Source organism: Echinops telfairi, unplaced genomic scaffold (assembly GCF_000313985.2).
Source record: "Echinops telfairi isolate 266 unplaced genomic scaffold, ASM31398v2 ScPeMD7_18;HRSCAF=68, whole genome shotgun sequence".
NCBI classification, from domain to species: domain Eukaryota; kingdom Metazoa; phylum Chordata; class Mammalia; order Afrosoricida; family Tenrecidae; genus Echinops; species Echinops telfairi.
The window spans coordinates 71810921-71833378 of record NW_022103915.1 but is presented as its reverse complement, the minus strand read 5'-3'; the positions used below and the strand labels follow the sequence as shown (position 1 = coordinate 71833378).

Sequence of the window (22458 nt, the reverse complement as noted above, 5' to 3'; positions counted from 1 at the left end):
TTCCTTTTACCAGAGAACAGCATTTTATCACAATGCAAGAAATAGATGATCTGAGTCAACAATAAAGGATCAAAAAACATGTTTGGTTCCATTTGAAAGTAAGAAAGTGTAATACCTTAAAGAAAGTTATAAAGAAATTACCAAAATAAAAATGTGTTGGTATTTAAACAAGGTAGTTTCAATAATCTTGAATACTAGAGCTTCAGAATATTAGAATTGATCTTAAGGTAAATTATCCTATGTATAAAATTGCTGAAAGCCAATTAACTGAAGAAGGGAAAATTTTGAATTTACCATTAAGATAGGAACATACCATAAACTCTTAGGGCAGAGGGAGCTGAAAACCAATTTGTTTCTTGACTTTCCTTGGATAGTTCCTCATCCCTGAGCTAAACAAAGAGACAGAATTAGAGGATAGCAACTGTCAAGTGATAGAATTAAACCACCACCAACATAAAAACATATTTACCTCCAACAAATCATCTAGGAAGCTGCATGCTAAAATATCTTGAATTTTTATCTTCCCTTTATAGAATATAAGGAAACACAGTTATTTAATTTCACTTTCAAACAAGAGCAACTCAATTTTTAAAATGTATTTTAGAGGAGGTATCACACAATGGTTCTGTGAAAGCTTGTCAGTTCTTGTGCTCTGCGGTTCTGATTCCTCAAGGCTGCGGGGAATACTGAACGACATCACTGCGTGTACGTCTACTTGTACACTCCCCTGTGTACATTCAAGTGATGTCTTTTCTAACATACATTGAAATGAGAATAACAAAAAAATAGTGTTAATTATTTTGTGGCTATATTTATGATAATGTTGATAATCAAATAAGGAGACTATCTCCATTTTCCTGTGGAAGGTTCTGGAAATAGGAAGCAATAGAGGCATGGTTAAGAGCAGACAGATGAAAATTTGAGTGCCACTTCTAGATAAGTAATCTATTTAATTCTCAGTTGCTTTAAGCATAAAGTGTGAACAATACTTGTATCTTCTTATGGGATTATAAAGAGCAAATGAAAGATGTCTGATATTCAATAGTCAAAACGGTTAGATAGTATTACTAGTTTGTAAAATTTCAAGGAGAAAAGATGGTATGTGCCTATAGTATAGGAGTGTGAAAAAGACTGTGAGCTTCCGTGTACTAATATGGGCTCAGAATTTTAACAGGAGAGCTAAGCACCTTGATTTGGGTCTCCTTCATGCCTTCCTCTGCTCCAGGTAAAACATTTAAATCTGAGCAGGTTAGGACAGTTGATAAAGCACACTGTGAATAAGGTCAAAATACTAAGTCTCTAATCCCCATCTTTTAAAAAAAAAAATCAAACTCACCACCATCAAGCCCATTCTTATTTACAGAGACTCTATAGAATAGGGTAGGACTGCCCTTGTGGGATCTTGAGGCTATAAATCTTTAAGGAAGCAGAAAGCATCTTCCTTCTGCATAGCAGCTGGTGGTTTTGAACCACTGACTTTGAGGTTAGCAGCCTAATGTGGAATGTACTGTGCCATCAGGGCTCCCAACACCAGTATCCAAAAATTCATGGCCACTGAGCTGATTCTAACAGACAGCAATTCTAAAGAACAAGTAGAACGGGCTCTATGCGTCTCTGAGACCGTAACTGTTTACAAGAGTAGAAAGCCTCGCCTTCCACAGAGCAGCTGGTGGTTTCAAACTGCTGACCTCATGTTAGCAGCCCAACTTGTAACCACTACACCAGCAGGGCTCAGAATCTCCATATAGGGCACTTAATTAAGAAAGAGAAACAGACATCATGATTAAATGGTTCTTACATCTCTCAAATGCATATTTTTCCTCAAAAAGGGAATAGTCCTACAGCATATCAGTAATCAATGGCAGCTAATTCTATGAGAACCAGAAGAAGCCCTACTGGTTGTTTACTGAGTTCCTATCTCTTCATTTTAGGGGTGAAGAAACTAAGAGAGGTTAAGCGACATTCCCACTGTGACACAGCTGCTTGCAGTTGGTACCAGTAAATGACGCGGGAGCTGGAGAGACATAAATCTACACCAAAGCACTGTTGCTGATTTGAGTACTTTTCAACTCCCTTGAACCTCACTAGCTTGTTAATGATAATGACATTAGGAAAATAACTACAACGACATTTTCAAGATTTTTCTCTAAAGATTGTGACTTAGAAATAATAATATTCTGGTAATTTCCAAGATAAGATTTTCTTTTACCTGTTCTTAGAGGGTCTAAAAAGAAGAAAAACTTCCTAACTGCAGTACAAACGTAAAAGGAGTAAAAGGATTTTTCCAGCCCATCTAATTGTGGCAAAGTAGGGATAAGCTCCAATATATAATTTTCTAAATCCTGGAAGAGAATTAAAAAAAAACACAAAAACTTTAAAGCACTCAATGGGCAACCAGACTCTCCATTAATTTATTGGAATATAATTTCAGTTTAAAAAAATTTTCAACGTTAACAGTATATTCATGGTTATGCTGGTCATGAAACTGTTATTTTTTTTTCTAATTAGCTTTTTATTTATTTTAAGTAACTTCCTACATAGTTCCAAGTTAAAAATTAATTTAAAAGAATTCAGTGATATGATACCGTCCCTCACCTATTTCTTCCCCCGAAACCCCCCCGCCCCGCCAGCCAATTCTGACTCATAGCGGTCCTTGCTGGAGTTCCTTCCTGAGAAAAGCTCTTCTGGGTTTGCATTCCGGCCACAAGTTTGAGTCACTCTGGCTAGTCTGAGACATTGTGGATCTATTTTTATTTAATCGATGAGAATACGTTTGTTGTTCTGAGGCACTCCTCATTTGTCTTCTGGTAGATGTGATAGAGAATGTGAATGTGTTGGCAGTTCTCTGACTGCACACAGTCCAGGGTGGGTCAGGCTGGTGTTGGCTGCTGTCTAAGATGACCAGGTGGTACAGAAGCGGACAGTGTCCCTCCCCTACAAGGTGGGGCTGCAGGAGGTATGGGTGTAAGCGAGTTGTGGAGGCATGGCCACTGTCTCCTTTCTTGTCACCACGCACTGATGTGCCAGGACGAGTGAATGCTTCATGCAAAAGTTCAAGATGTCTGTGTCCAGCTAGCTTAATTTTTACCCAGCTGTCTCTCCTCACAACACTTTGGTTCCGTGTCTTCTCCTAATCTGTATTCTCTCCTATGAAACTTAGGGTTCTAAGACTATCATCTGTTTCTTTTATTTATTTATTATTGTTATTTTTAATATTTTTTTCTCTGTATGTTTCATTTCGTCTCTTGTGTATGTGTCACAGAGGGTCTGGGTAGATGTCTGCCTAGTTCACCATCTTGCTGGAAGTCTAAAACTAAAATGTTAAGCCTCATTTCGTTCCTATCTGCCCTTTACTTCCTGCCCCCAACATCCAATCTAGTAGCAAGTTTTTTTGGCTTTTTCTTTGGGGTGGGGATAAGGCATGGGAGGAGAAGGTATCCTAATTATTCTGTATTTTGAATTAATGTATTTCTAGCTTTCTCCACAGCTACCTCTGCCCAGGGTCTCATATCTGCACTACTGCAGCCGCCTCCTAATGACGCCTTCCCTAAAATTCTTACAATCCATTCTCTACACAATAGCCTGAGTAGTATTTTACATGTAAATCATATCCTGAAAGATGGAGCATAAGTGTTTCAATAGCTTCTCATGAACCTCAAAATAATGGCCAAACTCCTTACTGTGGCCTAAAAGGTCCGATGTGTGACTCTCTCCTGTTGCTCTGACTTCATCTCCTTCACTCTCACCCCTGCTCATGTGCTCCAGACTCTCTCCAGTTTCCTTCTGCCCAGGATAGAATAACTGACTTTGCCTTGGGGATGTTGCATTTGCTGTAGCTTCCTTTATACTGTATGCTCATAAAGCTTAGACGTTTTCTGTTCTGCATAGCTGCAGCCCATGTACTATTTTCAGAGAAGTAGCCCCCAGCTTACTAAAGTAGCCCTCTTAGGTCTTGCTCACCAAACTCTTCTTCTTTAGCATACTTTATGTTCTCCATACGAGTTGCCACTATTTAAAATTACTTTGATGATATTTATTCGCAACTCCCTTCCCTCCTTAAGATCCCTACAAAGGAGTCTATATTGGGGGGAGGGGAGAGGGGAGTACATCTTTTAGTTTAGATAACCACATTTCCAAGAAGCAAAGACATTGGAATCATGAGGTTATAATTATGTATTGACAACCTGGATCCATTTATATTAGTACCTAATTTATAGGTGAAAATATGGTCACATTATTTTTTCTTATATTTTCTAAGGAAAAATTTGTGGTCCTGACATTTAAAATACTCATATAATGGAAAGTCTTTCCTCTCTGAACAGTTTTTAATCCTATTCTTGTATCTTGCCCTTTAACAGAGCATTTTTTTAAAGCTATAGAAAAAGCTAAAGAAAAATATTTTTTTCCTAAAGAGAAATTTTGACCAATTCCAAATTTTGTTAGTAACACATTGTAAAAACTCAAAAAGAGAAGCAAATAATGATCGCCGTAATTACTGTTAACATCCTGATGTCTAACCAACTACAGAGGCTAATACTTACAGATTCCCGGAGGTAGCCTTGTCCGGCAACATCATATAAACTGAGTCCTATTCTGGTTTGATGAAGCCAAACTGACAATAAAGAAGAAAATGAAATGTAACTATGAAGAGCTTTCCAACAGCATATACAGATGAAGGGAGATAAAGAGCTAATGCAATAATGCTATAAACCTACCTCTTCTCACACGTTACTTATTCATAAACTCCCCAATTTTCAAAACAAAACCAACATACCTTAGAATTAATAGCAGATGTCAACAATTCTACTGTGTTTAATGGTAGAATGAAATTCGGGCCCTTGAGGCTATTGTTTAACTACCTGTTATACTTGGTACTGCATGCCTATAATAAAGCTGATTTTATTCTACTGAGACTAATTACAGTAGCCAAATTATTAGTTAAAGAAGGAACACAGCACTTCACAGACTTTCAGGGTACTTATTGGGATCACAACTCTAAAATTATAAGTAAATGTTACTTCAAACTGATCTGCTTCACTGATGGGTTTGAAACTACCTTTCAGGCAATCTGTAATAAAGTGGTGAGGGCAAATTACCAGCAAATCAAAATTAAGTTATTTCATGTAACCATACATTAAAACTCTTGGTTCCATGGGAGAGAGGGAGGCAGGAGAAAGGAAGTGGGTGTTAACAAACCCAGGGATAAGCGAACAAGTGATCCAAAATTGGTGGCGAGGAGGGTATAAGAGGCCTGGAAAGGCTTGATCAAGGGCAATATAACCGAGAGGAATTACTGAAACTCGAATGAAGGCTGAGCATGATAGTGGGACAAAAGGAAAGCAAAAGAAATGGAGGAAAGAACTAGGAGGCAAAGGGCATTTATGTAGTCTAAATAAAGGCACGTACATATGTAAAGATATTTATATATGACAATGGGGAAATAGATCTATGTACATATATTTATAGGTTTAGTATTAAGATAGCAGATGGACATTGGACCTCAACTCAAGTACTCCCTCAATGCAAGAACACTTTGTTCTATTAAACTGGCATTCCATGATGCTCACCTTCCAGACACAACCGCTGAAGACAAAGCGGGTGCATATGCAAATGTGGTGAAGAAAGCTGATGGTGCCCGGCTATCAAAAGATAAAGCGTTTGAGGTCTTAAAGGCTTAAAGATAAACAAGCAGCCATCTAGCTGAGAAGCAACAAAGCCTACATCGAAGAAGCACACCAGCCTATGTGATCAGGAGGTGTCAATGGGATCAGGTATCAGGCATCAAAGAACAAAAAATCATATCATTGTGAATGAGGGGGAGTGCAGAGTGGAGGCCCAAAGCCCATCTATAGGCAGCTGAACATCCCTTTACAGAAGGGTCACGGGGAGATGAGTCAGTCAGGGTGCACTATAGCAACGATGAAACATACAACTTTCCTCTAGTTCCTAAATGTTTCCTCCCGTCACTATCATGATGCCAATTCTACCTTACAAATTTGGCTAGACAAGAGGATGTACACTGGTACAGATAAGAACTAGAAACACAGGGAATCCAGGACAGATAAACCCCTCAGGACCAATAATGACAGCAGTGATTCCAGGAGGGGAAGGGGAAGGTTGGGGGAGAAAGGGTGAACCGATCCCCATCATTTACATATAACCTCTTCCCAGGAGGATGGACAACAGAAAAGTGGGTGAAGGGAGACATCGGTCAGTGTAAGACATGAAAAAAAATTATTATCAAGAGTTCATGAAGGGAGGGTGGGGGAGAGAAGGGAAAAAAATTAGAAGCTGATACCAAGGGCTCAAGTTGAAAGAAAATGTTTTGAGAATGATGATGGCAACAAATGTACAAATGTGTTTGACACAATGGATGGATGGATGGTAATAAGAGTTGTACAAGCCCCCAATAAAATGATTTTAAAAAGAAAAAAATCAGAAGTATAATGTAGAGTTTTGTATACCCTAGTCACCTTAAGAAAAAAATAAAACTCTTGGTTCAGCTTTTAATAGTTGTAGTCAGCTAGGATCTTTAGGGCACATGAGTGTGTTTTTTGTTTTCTAATAATGAACTCCAATTTATGGCAGAAAAATGAGCTAGGACAGTCAAAATAATAGCACAACAAATCTCAATGAAAAGATAGGCAATTCTGCCATTCATATTGAATCAGACAGTTGAGTTACATGAAAGAGATACTATAAACTCATGGACTCAAAACAGCATACAAGCACAGTGAAAATGGATCACCTTTTCTCATCACATAGTTGAAGAACTGCATGATAGAAATTCTTCCATAGGAATCTGTATGAAGGAGTTTAGCAAAGACTTTTGCTGTGAAAAATTGCCTAAGAAGAGGAAGAAAAGATTAAAACCTGCCAACATAATATAAAAACAATTTCTATATGAATTAGCAAATAATGGCATGAATGGTATGAATTAGCAAGTATTTAGCAAATAAGTGAACTATTAAATGAAGTGAAAAAAAGATCAGAATTAGATAGGCTACTTATATCAAAACTTAAAATATTAAGCCATACATCTTCTCATTCTTCTTTTTCTTTGCATCTTTTCTGTCTAAGAATAAAGGCTTACAGTGTTTCCAATAATCTATATTATTTCTTTTAATAACTTCACGGCAATAATTTTTCATGATTATAGATAACCATACTTTCATTAAGAATGCAATTGACTCCAAATGTCAAGCCACTGGGTTACATTTCCATTAACACTCATTTGAGGCATTTAAAAACACTTAACAGCATGTACTCTTTGGTTAATGATCTTATTCTTACTTGCACTTTGGTCCAGCTTTTTCACCAACCTTCAAAAAATTTTCATAATTTATCATTGCTTCCTCTCCAATCATAGGTGGTGTCTGGTGTTTGTCCAGCAAGAACCATAAATTCTTAGGAGAAATGCAGACATGAAGATGTTTTACGTAACAAAATTTAAAAATACACTAAACATGCCATTTCCATTACAATGAAAGACTGATAGCAGAGTTTTAACAAGATGAATCTTATTCCTTGCTATTTTGATTACTAATAACAATAAAAATGGCTAACATTTATTGAATGCCTACTAAGTCCTACGTCCTCACATATATCCCAAACCTCAACACCATAAGTGTATTCCCACTCACAGCAATCCTGGAGGGACAGAGTAGAACTATCTCGTAGGATTTCCCAAACCGTAAATCTGCAGAGAAGCAAGCTTGCACATTCTTCTCTTGTGGGTTCTAATGCTGCCACTTTGGTCAGCAGTTAAGCACTTGAGCCACTATGCTATCCAGGCTCCTTTTCATATATAGTGTCTCTAATCCATGCGCTCCCTTTTACAGGCGAGAACTGAAGCACAGCGACGTTGCCTTTTGCTGAATGTCATACAGAAGAGCCAGGGTTGAGACAGTGTGATGTAGACACAGTGTGCTCTAAAGCAGTGGTTCTCATCTTGCTGCGCATTAGAATCACCTAGAGACGTACAGCGCATGTGCGCACCCGAGCCTGAGCTTCCATCCACTCAGTGCCGGCTCCATTAAGAGGCACCATGAGACTGTGGAAGATTGCAGGAGTACACGTAAGAAATGGTTAACATCTAAAGCAACATTTTACTCATCTTACCTGTAATTCTTCATTATCTAACAGTTCTCTACTTTTCCTTTGCAGAAAAACAGCTCTGGATTCCTCTCTTAATTTCTGCAGTAAGACTTCATCTTCAGCTGGCAGCTAAAAATACATTGTAGAATTTTGTTGTTTTTTAAGATACAAATTTTAGAAAATGTTTGTGCTTGACGAAATAAATATTACCTTAGTAATTCACTTTTATGAAGACCTTACTTCTTAAGAATGCTAGCTAAGCAAAATGTTACTATCGTTGCAAATAATGGTAAAAACGATATTAGTTTAGAAGATAATAAGCTTAAGAGATATCCACCCAGGAATACAAAGATAATTCTTCTCTGTGGTTGCTGTTTACATGGTATTAGTATTTATTTCGTCTTTGCTTGTCACTAGATGTCATTGTCAGCAATATACAACTTGTTTAAGGTCTTCTAAATTTATAACTTTTTATGTGTGCTCTTTGTAATGTTCTCAAGTCACATGATTCTATAATGCTCTTAAATCACCAGTGCAATATGTTTAAGGCATTATGTTGTTTCTATAATAATTTTCAAGCCACTGATGAAGTTACTTATAATGTGATTCAGAACTAAAACATTTTTAAACTTAGCCAGAGAAAAATGTAAGTATGTGAAAAAAATGTGGTAATCAACCTTTAAATTGGGCTGTCTCAGCATGCTGACAAAAGAAAACATAACATAGTTAATCTTCGTAAACTAGCTTTGAGGCATAAATCTAAACAACCTTCCTAATCTCTAGCCTTACAGAAAAGATGCAACATTTGACTAATTTCTTACTCTGGTGAAAAAATATAACATACTGGTCCTTGAAGTCACAATGGACCTTACAGGAAGCCAAGGTGAGAAATTCACAAATTCTCAATTTCGGCTCAGTCACCAAGAGAAGGCAGAGTCAGAGGACCTGCCTCTCAGCTCTCACATTCTCTGAGGAGGAGACCCTGCCAGAGTTGCAGGCTGGACATACTGTTCAACCTTGTTGATCTTGGATCCTAGCTACAAGGGACCTTCACCAAGTCCGAATCATGGTCAAGCCTTCAGCCTGAGACTACTTATCAAAGGAAACACTGAAGATGTGGAGTCTAATCACTGAACTAGCATTGAAGTTAATTCTGATTCTCTAGTTCTAACTAAACATTGTGAGGTGTTACATGCATGCCTTGCTAACACTACTTTCAATAAACTGAGTTTATGTATGATAGACCTGAGTATCTTTTTATTAATTCCTAAGATGAAAATTAAATCCTACATGACACCCTTTCAAAAATGTTAACAATTTTGGCTCAAGGAAATGTATATATAATGTTTCTCTAAGTTTTCCATTCTTGAACTATTTCACATGTGAGTAAAACAACATTTACACCTTGAGCAACACAAGTAACCATGTAAGCTGGAGTGTTACAAATAAGAAGAGTGCAACTTGTACTAAAATTCAAGATTTTATCAGGTCCAAAATGTTTTATAATAATGAGAAGACAGACTACAATGAAAGACTATATATATAAAATTTAAAACAGAATGTTCAATTTATTGAGTTTTTAAAATATAAAATTTGGTCCAACTTTTCAAACGATAAAAGCTACAAGGAATTGCTTAGACATCACTTACTCTATAATAAAACCGAGGAATGGTCTTATAGAACTCATTTGTGTTTCTTCTACCTCCTTTCCACTCTGAATAGTATTTGGTAAATAAATCCATTTCTTCATCTTTTAGTTCTTGTTCACTTTTTTTCCCTGGTAATAAGACAGGTCAAGCAGTGTTCGAGTCAGTAATTATTGTTACTCAGGGCAACCTAGGCAGTACAGGCAAATGAAAACAGGGCTAAAAGGCCTTCTCAGTTATGTTTAGACACCAAACACCTATATTAACACTTTTAAACTACCCAGAATCACTACCTCCCACTGTAAACAGTTTCACTTACATATTGTGACAGTTACATTAGTTTATGTCAACATGTCAACTTGATAAATGAGTCTAGGGGTGGAGTCTAGCCTGTCAATCAGGTCACAGCCTGATGATGCCTTCTTATGGGTGTAGCTTTCTCATGAGGATTCTGTAAACTTCCTTCCTTTTTCCATGGAGGTGAGCCACACTCTCTCTTTGCTTCACCTTCCTGTTGACAAGCCACATGGAGCCAAGCTGATGGCAGCCAGAGCCCTGGGGATGCATCCACCGCCACTGGATCCACAAGACTTTGCACCCACCAACCTGTGATCTTCCTGCATTCTGCATCATTGCATGTGACTTCATGAGTTTGAAGAGTTGGATTTCAAGTTTATGGACCAGTGTTGGACTTACGGGCTAATATCAGACTTATGGACTTGATCTGGACTGGGATGTTTTCTTAAGATACAATTACTCTTTGATATAAAGCTCTTTTTTATTCATATATCAATGTCCCTTGATTTGTTTTACTAGTCAACCCAGTCTAACACACATACATAGCCTCTTCTCAAAATATTTCTTCTATCATTATAGCTTGTCTTTTCCTTAACTCATTGCCTGTCCTATAGGCCTCTTGAAGATTTCCTAATTCATTCATCCAAAAATATTGACTGAGCACCATAAAGTTAGTCCTGGAAACTCACAGGGGAAGTTCTACTTTGTTACTATAGGGTTGCTATGAGTCATCATCAACTAGATGGTAGCAAGTTTGGTTTTCTGGTTTACTATGTATAGAGTGCTATACTAGAACCTGGAGAGAACAAAACAGACTCAGCCCTTAACCTCATGGAGTTTCAGTCTGTCCCTTCCAAATGACTACATCTCTGTCTAACAAAAAAACCCTCCTTCTGAACCTTACACAAGGTATTATTACTCAACCCACTTGCTGCTGGCATCTACCAGTCTCCTCCAGCCATTCCTCTATGTTATGTATGGACCATGGCAACAGGTACCTCGTGTTTTTCACCTCCCAGTCCTGAGATCATCCAGGGAGAATTAAACATTAATGTGGCAGATCTTGACCGCTTCAGTTCTAAAGACTTGCATTCTTCATTTCTGACACTGAGTGCTGTGGCAAGGCCAGGGATTTTACATGCTCCTCTTCTGAAAACAAAGTCTATTATCTTATCAGATTACATTTTTCCATTCTTTTTGTTGAAACAAACAAAGCCAAACCCATTGTTGTTGCTATAAACTCATAGCCACCTTACACGACAGAATAGTCCTCCCTCACAGCTATCATTTTTGTGGAAGTAGATTGCCGCATCTTTCCACTATGGAGGGATGCTTTCAAACCACCAACCTTTAGGTTTCCAGTCAAGCACTCATATCCCACTACCACTGAGTCATCTCCGATTCTTGGTGACCTAGTACATTTTCATGGGAGGATACAGCCTCGTCTTTTCCCCAAGAAGTAGCTGGGGACTTTAAAGTGCCAACCTCGCGGTTAGCAGCTCAATGACTATGGGAAAACACACTCACGGCTTTTTAAAAAGTACATAGTCATTGGCAACTAAGAAAGTTTAAAAGACAGCTGTGAAGTCTCATTAGGCAGTATTTCTCCAAGGACTAATTAGCCCAATATCTAACACAGGGGGCGATGCACTAAGCTGCAAATTGCAAGGTCTGCAGCTAGAACCAACTAGTAGCTCTCTAGGAGAAGAGAGGCTGTCTATTCTCGTAATGATTTGTAGCTTCTGAAACTCACGGGCAGCAGTTCTGCTTTGTCCTCTGGGGTTGCTACGAGTCAGAATGAACTCGACCCTATTTAAGGTTTCTAAGGCTGTACATCTCCACAGGAACAGACAGTTTAATCTTTCTTCTGTAGAGGAGCTCGTGGATTTGGACCACAGACCTGGAGGTTAGCAGCCTTATGCTTACAGACAGTGCCAACAGAGTAGGTACTAAATAAATGTTTTCTGAAATTTATTAGTAAATGAATTACCCCTAAACCATCCTGAATGCTTCAGGGTAGTAATTGTGGATATTGCAGTAACCATTCTTTGAGGGAGAGTTTTTAATTTATTTGACTCTGTAGCTAGTCAGAATCCATACACATTAAGAAAACCATGTATTGACTGACAACTCAGCCAGAGAAAGAACAACTGATGACACAGAAGAGAGGGGTCATCTGCAGAAGAACAGGGATCTAGCACAAAAGGAGGGATCGAATGAGAGATTTGTAGTTTGTACAAATGGTGCAGGACCAAGCAATGCTTCATTCTGTTGTGATAGGGTCGCTATGGGTCGAACTGACTCGATGGTACCTAATAACATAATCATCTAATTTACTGATTTAGTTTATGGGCTCCCTCACATTAAAGAGTAATTTCTACAAGGGCAGACACTTTTTGTATGTTTTGTTCACTGCATAGTCTAGAATAGTATTTGACACAAAATAGGCATGCAACGATTATCAGAGAAAGAGTGAAGTGGGTTCAAAAGGAAGGGGAGGAGAATGTGGGCAAAGGCATAAGTAGAGACACTTATTTTCAGATGTTTTCCTTGGGTTACTCATTGGGCTGCTAAACACCCAAGGTTGGCAGTTTGAACCCACCAGCCTCTCTACAGGTGGATGGGGCTATGCTCCCGTACAGATTGACAACTCTGCAATACACAAGGGACAATTCTACTCTGTCCTATAGAAATACTATGAATTGTAATCGCCTCGATGGCAGTGAATTTGGAGTTTGAGGGTTCGGGGATATCTGTCCGAAACGAGAAGGATGTGGGAGCAACAGGCTTGCTTTTATTTTTCAAAGATATGGGAATATTACTGCATGTTATGGAGCCCTGGTGGTGCAGTGGTTACGACTTGGGCTGCAATGAACAGGTTAGGCAGCTCTTCGGGAAGAGGATTGAGCTTTTTACTTTTCTAAACATTTAGTCCAGGAAACCCACAGGGGCCGCTATGAGTCAGCTTTCACTGGATGGCAGTGAGCTGTCGGTGCTGTTAGAAATGATCCAGGGAAAAAGAAAAATCTGCTTATGCACGATGGAAGGATAGTGCAGGCGTGAACTCAGCGAGCAGAAGGAAAGGAGCGTGTTAGTGGTGATGGGGAAGGACTGTGTCAAACAGGGCCATCACGGTTTTAAAAGTGGTGGCAACATATAAGGATATCTGCAGGCACAGGCAGAAATGGAAAATGAGAACTGGTGAGGTTCTGATATTGCTTCTATTGTCTAAATGATATAAAACCTAACTCCATCAGCTGAAAGTAAGAATTGTGTAGCAGGGCATACGAGTGGGTACCCCCCAAAACCTGGACTTTTTTTCAAAGCTATGTGGTCAAATTTTTTTTAATAAAACAACTTATCACCTTCAACGTACACGCCATTATACTAAATACACTTGTCAAATCTGTGATTCCATTCTTGAAAACATTCTTCAAATTCATCTGTCTGGGTGGTTGACAGCACCTCCCTCGTTTTTTTTTCTTCACCTCTTCTATATTGTCAAATCTTGGTCCTTTCATGTCCCTCTTCATTTGCAGAAACAAAAAGAAGCCCCACTGGGCAAGGTCAGATGAGCCAGGTGCTTGGAGCAAGAGAGGAATGTTGTATTTAGCCAAATACTGGCACACTGAGATGGCTGCGTGAGCAGGTGCATTTTGTGGTGGCAAAATCAGTCCCCTGTCTGCCACAAATCAGGCCCTTTTGGGCCCACATGGTTACTCAACCTTTTCAGAACCTCTAAATAGAAAGCTTGATTAACAGTCTGACCCGGTGGAACAAACTCCAAATGCACTATGCCCCTCACATCGAAAATACAAATGAGCACCGGTTTTTGTTTTTGTTTTGTTTTGTTTTGGGGGGGGGTGGTTGTAACCCTCGTATTGGTGGTTTGAAGAGAAAGGAGAGCTACAAAAATCGTCTTAGCGTGCAGGAAGCGTAAACGAGCTAGGAAAAGCGAAGGCAGGGCCTGGCTAAAGTCAGAGAAGAATCACAAAGCAAACAACTCACCAAGGTTCTGCTTTTTACCAGTCACTTTCAGCTGCCCTGGGTGCAGGAAGAAGATGAAGGATGGGTTCAAGCAGGCGGGTGAAGAGGCAAGTGTGACGGGCAAAGGATGCGGTAAAAAAAAGATTGTGAAGTCGAAAATGGTAACGGTGGGAAATACATCAGCCCCGGGAACGGGACAACAGTCGGAGGAGGTTGGGCCATTGGATTATCAATCCAAGTCGGGGTCAGGGCTATGGATGGGAATGGGTGCCTCCCTTTCCCAGGGAGGTTGGCGGGGGGACAAACCGCTCAGGATCCCTAATGCACAATCCACCCCGCCCCCTGGGCCGGGAGAGGCTTCCCGACGCGCGGAGCGGCTTTCCCAGCGGCCCCTCCTCCGCGATGCCCGTCCACTCCCCCGAAGCGAGCGCCGGCTGTCCGGCGGACGGCCTCACCCTTCGTTTCGGCGCCGGGCGTCGCTAGCCGCCGGCGGAGAGCTTCCTTCCAGTCCATGGCGACGCCCGAGCTGCAGCGCCAGCGTGTGCCGTTCAGCGTCCACTCCACGCCCGCGACCAGCTCAGCGGGCCGAGGGCCCTAAGCCCCCTTAAGGTTGGAAAAGCCGCTCAACCGGCCATCTTGGACCTGGGCGGAAGTCCGAGTTAATGAGGAAAACACACACACCCGCCCCCCAAATCCAACCATCTCGATTACTGGAGCACCTTCGAGAAATACGGAGATTACTTTAAGGACGGAGAGCGGACGTGAAGGGAAACGGAAAATGATCCTCCTGAAGGGGGCTTCCCAACGTAACCTCCCAATTTTGAAGGCCCAGGAGAAGGAAGCCCGCGCTTTTATTTTTCCGTCTCAGTTCTTCAGCGCGTGCGTCTCACGTGACTCGGGAGCGTATTGGCGTTTCCGGCTCCGGAGGAGGGCTTTTCCCCCCACCTTTATAATTTTTTTCCTCATTGTTCATTGCTGACATCTGGCAGCCCCAACAGCTCCCTGACTCGTGTACACGTTCCCAACAGCCGCCTTCTGCCACTAGAAACCTCTTCTCAGAAGAGCGCCGGCGTCCGTTAGGGGGCGCCCGCGGGCCGGTGGCGCGGTGCATTGTGGACGCTGTAGTTTTCGCCGACTCCACGCTGCGTGACGCGGGAGTGTCGTGGTAAGTTGTGAATGAAGTCCATTGCGCTCGTGGCCCGTCCGTACCACGCTAGGCTGTGCCCTTGTGCACTCCCTTGCCTCCTTGCGCTGCTGACTCCGCTAACCCCGCTCCCCCGTCCCCTCATCTGACCCGTCTGGCGGCCGGGGGAGGGTGAGGGCCTCCGAGATGGTGACTTTTCGACGCCAGCTTTGCTGCTGGTGGGGTGGGGGGGGGGGGGGGTGTCCTGGGTTTCCTATGTGTTAAGTCGCTGGTTTCGACTTGGCCCCCTTATTTCAATATCCTGGGGTCCTGCCGCTTTTGAGGGCAATTGTGATGTACGTGAACCAAACTGGGTTCCTCCTTTCCCTTTTCCCTCAGGTGAGAGGACTGCAATATAACCAGCCCCTGAGGATCCTCGTTTGGAAAGCGGCGATTCCCGTCCTTGTCCCAGGGCTCTGGGGCCTGCCGCCGAGATCTGAGATCCCCTGAACGCTCTTTAATGGACATAACTCACCAGTCTCGTCGCTGCCAACGATTCCTAGACGAAGAACCCCGAGGTGTCTTGGAAGAAACGGAAAAAAAATATATTTTAAAGCCCTGGTCTGCTTCCTTCCTCTTCCCTCCCAAGCACGTAATTTGGCTATCGGAGCAGAGACTTTTTGGACATCACCTTGTCAGGTGCTGATCCCACGGCATAATGGCTTTCTGCTTGTCTGGGTTTCGAAGCTTCCCAAAGCTTTGGAAGAACAATTTGTCCCTTGGGTCAGGTCCAGCAAACTCTCTCTTTTGTGCGGGCCATTGTGCCTTCAGGAGCCAACAGAGGTGGTTGTGCCTTACCACGGTGTCTCCACAAAATACCAACGCAACGAATTTGCTGATTGCCAAGACCAGGTATGGCAGGAAGAAAGATGAGGGGAATAATAAGCAAGCTGCTTCTGATTCTCATCTCTTTGCAGCTGGGGCAGCCAAGAAGCGATCACAGATGAATCCTTCGAATAAAGATCCTATCCCACCATCTCAGAGGAACTCCATGCAACTCCCAACAAAACCTTTGACTTCCGAAGAGTGGGAAAAACTTAAGGAGGATTACAAAGGAAGGGCCAATTTTGAGACTTGGATCAGCGCACAGTTAACTCACCAGCGTAGCTCTGTAAATGTGGCCAAATCTCTGCTGGCCTGGGCAGCTGCAAAAAACAATGGTATTGTAAGCTATGACTTACTGGTCAAATATTTGTATCTCTGTATTTTTCATGAGCAAACATCAGAAATCATTGACGTCTATGAAATCATGAAAGCCAGATACAAGATTTTAGAACAAGGGGGTTACACGCTCCTCATCCGGGGTTTAATCCTTGCAGATAGATGGAGAGAGGCCTTGCTGCTGTTAGAAGATGTCAAAAAAGTCATGGTTCCTTCAAAAAAGAATTATGATGACTGTATCCGGGGAGCTTTCCTTCATCAAGATGTAAACACAGCTTGGAAGCTGTATCAGGAATTGCTAGGTTATAATCTCATTCCTATGTTGGAAACCTTAAAAGCTTTCTTTGATTTTGGAAAAGATATAAAGGACGATCAGTATGCAAACAAACTACAAGACATCCTTTTGTATCTTCGAAATAATCAGTGTTACCCAGGGGAATCATTTGCGCATAGTATAAAAACATGGTTTGAGAGGTAATGCTGAGTTTTCTTTATATACTTTTAATGCCAATACCTAAAAGTTGTCCCTTTTTTGGTAATTACTAAGAATTATTACTATTCAGATTATATTTATTTTCCATCTCTTAGTAAGATTTTTTTCTTACGAAAAAATTTTAAACTCTTTGAAAAACTCTTCTTAAAAAGTAGCCTAAGCAAGGAAAAAACTAGTTTTAACATACTTTTTCCTTTTAGAAGGATCATTTGGTTTCTGTATGATACTGATACTTACTGGATAGGACTTGAGGCCAGAGTTCATAGGAAGAAAGAGTAATGGCATTTGGTTAGAGCTGTTGGTGGCTCATTCATCAATTCCTCTGAAGCCTAGTCACTAAGTATAATGTGCTTACATTTACTCTGTTTAATCTCTGTACTTCATAAATTTAGATGGTTGGACTGGACAAGAGGTTTCTGATCAAACCTGATATGCAAGTCCTAAAATGGAAAATCTTTATACAACCAGTACCTTTGAATATTACTATCACTTGACTGCTCTCTCTATGGCTGTCTCCTTTACTTGCCCATTTTAGTCCAGCTAATTGGCTTCATACCTGCTTATTGATCTAGTCTTTTATTTTTTCTACCACTAATTTTAGAGTCTGTTTCAAAAATATACTTCTTCCCTCTGAGTTTTCTCTTGCTTTGCTACTACACATCATGTATACAGAACTCTGAAGAAGAAAAACAAGGCATAATTTCTTTTAGGTTAGGTACTCATTCCATCATTTAACAACGTATTGAATATGAATGGAAGAAGAACCAGATTGTGAAAATTTTTGAATACCAAAAAATCCAGTGTGCTGATTTTGAAGGGTTGTTTTAGAAGGATAACTGCCACATTTAGATTGGAAAGGGATTAAGACTGAATGTAGAGAGGTCTGTTGGTTACTTGTGTAGGTTTGGGGGAGAGATGAGATGACAAGGTCCTGAATTAAGTACATGGGGAGACAATAGAACTAATAGGATTTGATGGTAATACATATCAGAGGAGAGAGTAAAGGATAAGTTGCTTAAGCAAATACATACAAAAAAATATTGCTACAAAATCTTAGAAATCTTTATTAAAAAAATCTAAATATGAAGTTATTGTTTCTCAACATACTGTATATACTCATGTATAAGCCGAGTTTTTCAGCACATTTTTTTTAATCAATTTATTGGGGCTCATACAATTCATCACAATACATAGATCAATTGTGTAAAGCACATCTATACATTTGTTGCCCTCATTATTCCCAAAATTTGCTTTCCTCTTGGGTTCCCGGAATCAGCTCATTTTCCTTTTTTCCCCTCCCCTTCCCTTCCGCCTCCCCTCTCCCCCATGCACACTTGATAATTTATAAATTATTATTGTATCTTATATTACACTGTCCGGCGTCTCCCTTCATCCACCCCTCTGCTGCCCGTCCCCCAGAGAGGAGGTTATATGTAGCTCCCTGTGATCCATTCCCCCTTTCTATACCCCCTTTCCCTCCTGGTATCGCCACTGTCACCCCTGGTTTTCAGCACATTTTTAATGCAGTTTTTGTGGTAAAGTTAGATGCCCCGGCTGATATTCAGGTTGGCTTATACTCGAGTATATACGGTAACCTCAGTCTAGGTCTGTAAACTTCTGAAGGTGCTTCCATCTTGCTTTATTTACATCATAATAAAATAGCAGTATTGGGCATCCTTAAGGGCTCAGATTGTTTTCCTTTGAAATAGTCTTGAGTTTGGGAACAAAAGGAAGAATCTTTTAAAAATGTTTACTTATTTTCATTAAAAAAATTTCAATTTCATTGACATGTAATTCCTATACCATACATTTCAATGGCTTAAACATGTAAGAGTTGTGTAATCACCAAAATCAATTGGAGAACCTTTTCTTCATTTTTGTACTCATTATTCTTACCTCCCCATGTCCCCCCCAAAAAGAAGAATCTTAAAGCTTCTTCACAATAAACCCTCATGATTATCTTGTGTCCTATCAAGAATAACCCTTTGGAATCCCCCCAAAAAACAGTTGTCATACCCTGAGCTGATCTCTCAGCCTTGAATTTAACTGGCCCAGCAGATCCCCTCAGAAGCCACTGTCTTGATTGTCCCCTTTCTGTTTTGAAGGTACCCTAACAAGTGTGTAAGAGAGAGGAGCCCTGGTGGTGTAGTGGGCTGCCCATTGAGCTGCTTTCCAGAACAGCAGCAGTTCAAAACCAGCAGCTGCTCCATAGGAGACCGATGAGGCTTAGAAACCCAAAGGGGCATTGCTACCCTGCCCTGTAAGGCCAGTATGAGTCACAATCGACTCAATGACAGTGATTTTTTAATTATGGAGAGAGCTTGTCTGTAGCCATATTACTGATTACAGAGATATATTTAAATTTGCAGCAAACCAATGCATACATGAACTGGAATCCTAGTAGGAATACTTTTTGGATTTAGGTAGTTTTTCAATGCCGAATGGTGAATATTTTTAAGATCTGTTATGCGTTTGATTGCCCACTGCAAGGTCAGCAGTTTGAAACTATCATGCGATCTGAGGAAGAAAAATGAGGCTTTCTACTCCCATAAAGAGTTACAGTCTAGGAAGCCCCGGGGGCAGTTCTACCCTGTTCTGCAATGTCGCTCTGAATCTGCATTGACCTGATGGCAGCGAGTTTTGGACAACACAACCTAACTGGGAATCATAATACTTGACGGTTAAGTAACAGCGGTGTATGAGGGACTTCAAAACGTTTATGGAAAATTGGAATTAAAAGAAATTTTTTTCCCCACAAACATTTTCAAGTCCCCTTGTAGTAGACAATAATGTAAGGGGAGAGAAATTATTCTAAGCTAGAATGATCTCTGGCAGCTTTGTGGAGGTTAGAGTTGTGTTTGCTCCCCAGAGGACACTACTAAGGTTCAGCTGCTTTCCATACAACTCCAGATTTGAAATCAAAGAAGGAGAGCATAGGGTTCCAGGAGGGGAACTGAAGGGAAGAAGGTGATTCAGAGTTGCGTACCATCAGTTCCTTATGGCCATCAAAATGTGACAACCACTTTCTAATGAACCCATTTTAGGGAAATACCAGTGGCTTTCCAGAGGTCTTGCTTACAGAGTTTCTAAATATCTTTTGATGACTTGGTTGTACCCTCTTTTTTTGTAGCATACCCGGAGAACAATGGAAAGGACAATTCACTACGATCCAGAAAAGGTAAAGGGCAATTTTAGTTTGCTTTTAACTTGTTGAATTTGGGTTTAATCTCTTTTGTTGCTATTGGCTTTTTAAAAAAGAAGGAGAAGGAGAAATTAAGAATACTTTAGGAATCGGAACCCAGCTGGAGTAGTAGTTACATGTTGGGCAACTAACTTCAAGGTCAGCAGTTCGAAATCACCAGCTGGCTCCGAGGGGGAAACATGGAGCGTTCTAATCCTGTAAAGACTTACGGTCTCAGAAACTCACAGGGGCAGTTGGGTAGGGTGGCTATGAGTCAGCATTGACGATGACAGTGAGTTTGGTTTTTGTATAGGGATAGGATGGAGTCGTGTTGGTGCAAATGGTTAAGTGCTCAGCTACTTAGAGAGAAACGGCTGGTGATCTGATCCTGTAAAAATGACAGCTTAGAAATCCTTTTAAGGCAGTTCTTGTGAGTTGTTAATGAGTTTAAGTCAACTTGACCCCTAACAACAGCAGCGATAGAATAGTTGAGAGTTAATAAATTGAGCCTTAGGAAAAAAGCCATACTTTGTATTAGAGAATTTATAGAATATTTCCCCTGTAAGTGCAGTGCACCTATTTCTCCTGGGGATTCAGGACCCAGGTGTGTTTCAGGGTTGACTTTAAAAATAAAAACTTCACCTAAATGCCGGCAGTCTACTTACTCTTTTAGGTTTCGTGGCACATTTCTGTAACATGCTAGCGTGTTTTGATGACCACTCAAGTTTTAATGTTCTTTTTCATTACTTTTCAATTTCCTTATGTCGTGGGGTTATTTATTTTAGAAACAGTTCTTTTCCAGGGCATTCATTAATACCAACAATTCTAATTACAGTGGTCAATGTTTGAGCTGTGGGAAAATGTTAGAGTCTATTTACCTGACTCCAGAAGAATATGAATTTCTCAAGGAAAATATCATGAGAAATGTGATAGATGGAGGTGACCAATACAAAAAGACCACCCCGAAGGTGAGTCGGAACAGATTTTACTGCTTTCTCAAATTACCTGACTAGAGCCCATTTCAGTAAACATTCTATATGAAGGGCTAAATAGTAAAGACTTTGAGCTATAAAGACCATATCGTGTCTACTGAAACTCTGGTGCGTTGGCAATAACAGCCTAAGCAGTATACATAACAAATGGTCAAGACTGTGTCCCAGTAAGCTTTGTTTATCAGAACAACTAGCCAGGCCATTCTCTGCTGTCCTTTAGAACAGTGCTTTGCTTTATGATTTTGTAGCATTGGGATCGATGTTGTCTGTCTGTTGGCATCAGCCCTCTTACAGCTGATAAAACATACAACAGAAAAACATGTTTATAGTGCCTCCAGCAAACGTTGTTTATTGCTGGTTTCTCACAACTTTTCTAGTCAAGGAAACTTAGGATAACTTAAAAAAATTATGTATTGAATTTGAACGCCTTAAGTCATTTATAGAAGCTTTATTTTGCTAATCTTGAATACTTTATGCAGGTTTGCTATGATTCACTGAGGTACAATGCTTTTTTGCGGGTCACTTCTAGGGTAGGCTTGCCAGTCATCCTTCTGAATGTGAAGAGAAATTTTGTCTACTGCCTCACTTTCATGGAAAAGTTTCAGAAAGTATCCATGGACTTATTTATTCCTTTAACTTCAAAGAATAAAGTCAAAATACCCAGTTCTTTCATCATAGATCTATTGAGCACTCATGTATATCTTCTGACTCAGGTATTAAGATGTATACAAGGTTCGATGAATCATGTTGTTACCAAAGACTGGACATTTCTGGGTGCCACTGAATAGTTTTCCTACTTACAGCTGTTTATTTGAAACAAACGGACAAAAGTCCTTACAGAAACAAGGGGAAAATAGTACAATGATCAACTGTATACCCTGCATCTAGAGCAGGGGTGGGAAACCTTTTTCTGCGATGGGCCATTTCGGTCTTTATGACATCATTCCTGTATCAACTTAAAAATTAGTCTGCAATATTTGATCTTACATTTAATTAAGTCGCATATAATGTGGTGGCTGGAACTGCTTCTCTTTGCTGAGGCGTGTGCTGTTAGCTAGTATTGATGAGTTCATGTCCTGAGAGCATATTTGCTTTCTCTCTCTGTTTCTCTATTACTTTCTCTCTCTGTTTTTCTATAAACAATCTGAAAGTAAACTGCAGGCACGGTAAGATGTGTCTTAGATAGTTCAGCATTTATCCTAAAAAAAAGACAATTCTATGTACCCAAATATTGTCATCACATTTAAGAAAACTAACATTAATTTGGTGCTTTTGAATAAAAAGTACATATTTAAAATTTCCCAATTGTCTACCAAAAATGGATTTTATAACTTTACTCTAGATCTGCAATTCAATCCAAATTGCCTTTGATCATTATGTCTCAGTCTAGAACATCTCCTCTTTCCCTCGTCTTTTTTTCA

The 22458-nt window shown here is 40.3% G+C and overlaps 2 protein-coding genes across 5 annotated transcripts in view; one reads left to right on the top strand and one right to left on the bottom strand.

Annotated features, from left to right (window-relative positions):
- Positions 1 to 14896, bottom strand: part of PPP2R3C (protein phosphatase 2 regulatory subunit B''gamma) — a 23893-nt gene extending 8997 nt beyond the window's left edge. The window contains exons 1-11 of one of the 3 annotated variants that reach the window (XM_045288020.1): positions 14747 to 14896; positions 14483 to 14669; positions 14049 to 14084; positions 9747 to 9874; positions 8122 to 8226; positions 7294 to 7406; positions 6749 to 6846; positions 4542 to 4612; positions 2210 to 2342; positions 470 to 525; positions 314 to 389 (exon numbers count right to left, since the gene is read on the bottom strand). In XM_045288020.1, coding sequence (XP_045143955.1) covers positions 314 to 389; positions 470 to 525; positions 2210 to 2342; positions 4542 to 4612; positions 6749 to 6846; positions 7294 to 7406; positions 8122 to 8226; positions 9747 to 9874; positions 14049 to 14084; positions 14483 to 14540 — 874 coding nt within the window. In that variant the 5' untranslated portion in view covers positions 14541 to 14669; positions 14747 to 14896. Of the gene's footprint in view, positions 1 to 313; positions 390 to 469; positions 526 to 2209; positions 2343 to 4541; positions 4613 to 6748; positions 6847 to 7293; positions 7407 to 8121; positions 8227 to 9746; positions 9875 to 14048; positions 14085 to 14482 lie in introns of all 3 variants that reach the window. The other 2 variants (XM_045288021.1, XM_004698942.2) reach the window with 2 other exon arrangements.
- Positions 14897 to 15275: 379 nt separating this feature from the next.
- Positions 15276 to 22458, top strand: part of PRORP (protein only RNase P catalytic subunit) — a 139327-nt gene continuing 132144 nt past the window's right edge. Inside the window, exons 1-4 of one of the 2 annotated variants that reach the window (XM_045288162.1) lie at positions 15276 to 15342; positions 15550 to 16845; positions 19995 to 20042; positions 20881 to 21013. In XM_045288162.1, coding sequence (XP_045144097.1) covers positions 15869 to 16845; positions 19995 to 20042; positions 20881 to 21013 — 1158 coding nt within the window. In that variant the 5' untranslated portion in view covers positions 15276 to 15342; positions 15550 to 15868. The remainder of the gene's footprint in view (positions 15343 to 15549; positions 16846 to 19994; positions 20043 to 20880; positions 21014 to 22458) is intronic. The other variant, XM_004698530.2, reaches the window with a different exon arrangement.